At 54.7% G+C, this 3,871-nt stretch overlaps 1 protein-coding gene across 2 annotated transcripts; it reads left to right on the forward strand.

Moving 5' to 3' along the window:
• The first annotated feature begins 138 nt into the window (after positions 1–138).
• TMEM106A (transmembrane protein 106A) lies at positions 139–3,837 on the forward strand. Of its 2 annotated transcripts, XM_036837188.1 has the most exons (5): positions 149–225; positions 508–639; positions 1,430–1,656; positions 2,192–2,255; positions 3,425–3,837. In XM_036837188.1, the coding sequence occupies exons 3-5, from the start codon at positions 1,449–1,451 to the stop codon at positions 3,672–3,674; spliced, it is 522 nt and encodes a 173-aa protein (XP_036693083.1). In that variant the 5' UTR covers positions 149–225; positions 508–639; positions 1,430–1,448; the 3' UTR covers positions 3,675–3,837. The 2 variants fall into 2 exon arrangements, with proteins under 2 accessions (XP_036693081.1, XP_036693083.1); XM_036837186.1 differs by lacking the exon at positions 508–639 and having other exon boundaries at positions 139–225.
• The last annotated feature ends 34 nt before the right edge of the window (positions 3,838–3,871 follow it).

The following is a 3,871-nucleotide window of genomic DNA, read 5'->3' on the forward strand; positions in this document are numbered from 1 at the left end:
CTGGACTGTCTGGTCCTTTCGTCCGGAACCTCGCGTGGCCTTTGAAGAACGGAGAAGTTTTCTGGCCGCTGTGTCGAGAGAGGCTGGCCCTGAGAGGGAGGGGCGGGTCCGGAGGGGCCGGGGCGGAGCTTCCCAAGGCTTTGAGCCGAAGCCTGGGGCGAAACCCCGGCTCCCGCACTTTCGATTCTGCTTTGCAGGCGTTTCTGTTGCTGCGGTCACCCGGGGGTAAGGCGATTCGGGACCCTCCTTCCCTTCTTTCCCTTTGGCAGGCAAGGGCCCAGGCCCCTTCTGTGCCTCCTCCTAGCCCAACACGCAGCTTCCAAGCTCTACTAACGGCCTCTCGGGGTGTCTGGTGGGACTTAAAATCCTCCTTCAATGAAATCCTAGCCTCTCAGTCCGCTCCGACCCCGCAGCCCATGGCCGAGCCCCAGAGTAGGGCGTGAAGCCTCTGGGGAGGCCAGGGTCGCTGCTCCCCACCTCCTCCAACGCGGTGCAATCGGTCCCCAGGACTCTACGGGAAGGGGACTGGTGGCCCCTGGAGCCACCCTGCCTTACAGGCCCTCCTCCCCAAAGACGTACTCCAGAAATCTCCAGCCCTCTTGCAGCTGAGAGGAGCCCAGGATCTCAGACCTAAACCAGGTGAGGCTTCCTTTATTTTAAGCCCAGAAGATCTGAGTTCGGCTCACCTTGCCCACTCATTTGCCACCAGTCTTTTGGGACGAATCTGGAGTTAGCTGTGACTCGTCCTAGTGAAGGACTGACCCTGAAATTGCTACCACCCTCCCCCAGACATTCTTTCCCACCCCAACTCAGAAAGCAAGCGGAAGAGGTTTATGCTCCCTTCCACAATCATTTTAGGGTTTTTAGCCACACCTGTGGCCAGCCTAGCCTCCTTTTTCTTTCTTGTTCCAAAGAATCCCTCCCTTCCTATTACTCCAGCACCTGCCCAGGCTCAGGAATGGACACTTTCCTTCCACACCCAGGCTGGAGGCCTCGGGCATTTTTGCCCGGGTGCTCTGGAGACATGTGCAGAGTCATCTTGTCGCAGAGGATGAAGGGGCTCTGCTGGCAGCTGCCCCCAAGGCCTATCTAACTTCCTTCCCTTGCAGTGAATGACAGCTCAGCAACTTTTCCAGAACAAAATTAAGCGCTCTGCCTTTCACTTATGAAATTCCCTTAAAGTGAAATAACTTCTGCTTTGCTTTTCCCTCTTGCAGGCCGATTGAGCTCTCCTACAATAAAAAAAAGTTGAAATGCATTGAGATTCCTGATCCAAGATTCGTGTGTAACTGCTCGAATTTCCACACCCTCACTTCCTTAGGCTTGAGCTTGCTGAAATTGTGGTGGGGCTCCTTGCCAATCTCAAGAACCTAAAACCAGAGTGACACCCGGCATCAGTGCTAACTGAACTTTGTTCTTTTCTCATCAGTGAAAAATACCCCTGAACAATGGGTGAGACATTCTCCCAGCTGGGCTCTCGGGAGAATGAGAACAAGTCGATCCTGTCCCCCGACCCAGCCTTTGGCAGCAAGGCTGCCAGCTACTCCAGCACCACCAGCAGCAAGCCTTTTTGTTCCTGTGTGCCTTGTGAAAGGGCTGCTGGTGTCAGCTTTGTGACTTGTCCCACCTGCCAGGGCAGTGGGGAGATCCCTCGAGGTGAGTGGCCCCAGGCCTCTGGAAGTAGCCTGGGATCCAGGAAAAGCTCTTAGCAGCCAGCTGGCCAGCACCAGGCCCCTCTGAGTCTCCTTGGATGGGGTTGGGTCTCCCAGCTCCTAGTCCCTGAGTTTCAGGCTAGCCAGGGAGACGCTAACCCTCCCTGGGCTCGCTGCAGAGACCCCCCTCCTGCTCTGGTTGTACTGCCCAAACCCAGGGAATTTCCAGCCTCTCTGCTCTCTTAGCAGCACTGCCTTAGGATTCAGGAAGTTATAATGACCTCTCCAAAGAAATTGGGCTTCTCTGATTTGTGGTGACGTGCAGAAATTCTTCACACCTGTTAATGAAAATCTCACCTCCATTCTAGAGATGGCAAAGCTGAGCTGCCAACAGCCCAGTATTCCCAGTCCTGCTCTGAGGCAGAGGTGGCATGCTTCTGACACTGCTCTGTGGGATGGAGGGGTGCTTCTGGCAGGCTGGCACAGGAAACATTTGTCATGGACACTTCTTGGCCCTCCCTCTCACCCTCTTTCTACAGAACTAGAGAAGCAGCTGGTGGCCCTCATCCCCTATGGGGACCAGAGGCTGAAGCCCAGGCACACGTAAGCCCCTCTTCCTATCCCAGCTCTGTAGGCATTGCCCCTGGGGGCTCTTCCTCTTTGTCTCCCCCAATCCCCCTTCCCCCCCAGTTTTTCTCCATTGGTTCTCCCCCAGAAAGCCTGAGCCTCACTGGCCTCAGACGTATTAGCTCCCTGTTTCCAAGGATTTTCCTAGTTTAAGAAGCTCGGGGCACAGCAGATGCCACCTGAGGCCTCTTGGTGTCCTAAGCATCACTGCTTCCAAGAAGCATGGCTCCCTTTTGAAGACAGAGAGGACCTCTTGACTCTGCAAGTCCTTCCAGGAGTGAGGGAGTGGCTCTGGTTGCAATTGGTTTGGGGAAGTGATTTTTCCTAAGAACTTCCTTTGCTATGGCAGCTCAGACCTGCTTGTTCTTTTCCCCGTAGAGATGGGAAACCAGTTGCTCTCTGTTCTGGGACACTTCAGAACCTCAGAGGCAGCCCTGAGTTTCACTGGGGAGCCCATGACCCTGTTTGTCATCTGGGTCCTTTGACATAGATCCCTGCAACCTCCTCCCAGGGTCCTCAGCTTCTGTGGGGGGGCCACCACCCAGCCTACCCCCACCAGTGCACCAGAAGCCGAATCTGGCAGTGCCCCTTAGAAAATGCTAACAAGGTGCTCTCTCTTTAATGCATATCTCAATTTTGAATTAGATAGACAGATGATGTCTTGTTCTGAATATGAATATTAAAATTCAGAACTGTCAAAATTCACATGGGCTTACTTCTTCCAGTGAGAATAGCTAGCATTGGTTGAGCCTTTGGCTATGTGCCAGGACCAGGGATTGGTGCCTTTTCATGCCTTAGCCCATAACAGATTGTATGAGGTAGGTACAATTATCTCCATTTTATAGACAAGGAAACTGAGGCTTAGGGCGGTTAAGCGGGTTGTTCAGAGTTGCTGGGCCAGTGGGTACACAGAGCTGGGAATGGAAGCCGGGCTGCCAGCCTCTCAATCCGGTGCTCCTACCCACTCTGGGCCACATCTGAGCCTAGGTTGGTCCTCCACATCTGGGGAGCTAAGTGTACAGTTGTGAGGGGGAACTCGGAGGAGAGCCTTATATAGAGAGAAGACTGTCTGAACACCCCCGGCCCAGGCTGCCTTGGTGTCCAGACTTCTCCACTCCTCTACCCCGGGTCCTGTTTTCCCACAGGAAGCTCTTCGTGTTCCTGGCAGTGTTCATCTGCCTGGTGACCTCCTCCCTCATCGTCTTTTTCCTGTTTCCCCGGACTATCGCCGTGCAGCCTGTAGGCCTCAACTCCTCCACGGTGACTGTTGACGAGGCCGATATCCACCTCAATATAACGGTGGGTGGGTGCCTGTGCCCCTGGGCTCCGACCCCACCTTCCTGGCAACACTCCTCTGTAGCCCTTGTCCAGTGTTCTCACCCTGGGCATCGGTAGCCAGGGATCTTATGGCACCCAGAGGATGTCAGAAGCCTGGGGAGAAGCAGGAGCAACCATGAGCCCCCTAACAGATTGTGCAGGATTGGAACTGTGAGGGCTTAGAATTGAGGCCAGAGCCATAAATCACTGGGCGCAGTCGGAGTGGTGTGCCTGAGACTCCCTGGGTGGGCAGGACTGAAGAGAGAGAGCCTTGC

The sequence above is a fragment of the Balaenoptera musculus genome, chromosome 20 (assembly GCF_009873245.2).
Source record: "Balaenoptera musculus isolate JJ_BM4_2016_0621 chromosome 20, mBalMus1.pri.v3, whole genome shotgun sequence".
Classification (NCBI taxonomy): Eukaryota; Metazoa; Chordata; class Mammalia; order Artiodactyla; family Balaenopteridae; genus Balaenoptera; species Balaenoptera musculus.

Coding starts and splice junctions, on each gene's coding strand:
- TMEM106A (XM_036837186.1), top strand. CDS start 1,449: ATGGGTGAGACATTCTCCCAGCTGGGCTCTCGGGAGAATGAGAACAAG. Junction 1,657..2,191: donor CAGTGGGGAGATCCCTCGAG/GTGAGTGGCCCC, acceptor CTCTTTCTACAG/AACTAGAGAAGCAGCTGGTG. Junction 2,256..3,424: donor AGGCTGAAGCCCAGGCACAC/GTAAGCCCCTCT, acceptor GTTTTCCCACAG/GAAGCTCTTCGTGTTCCTGG.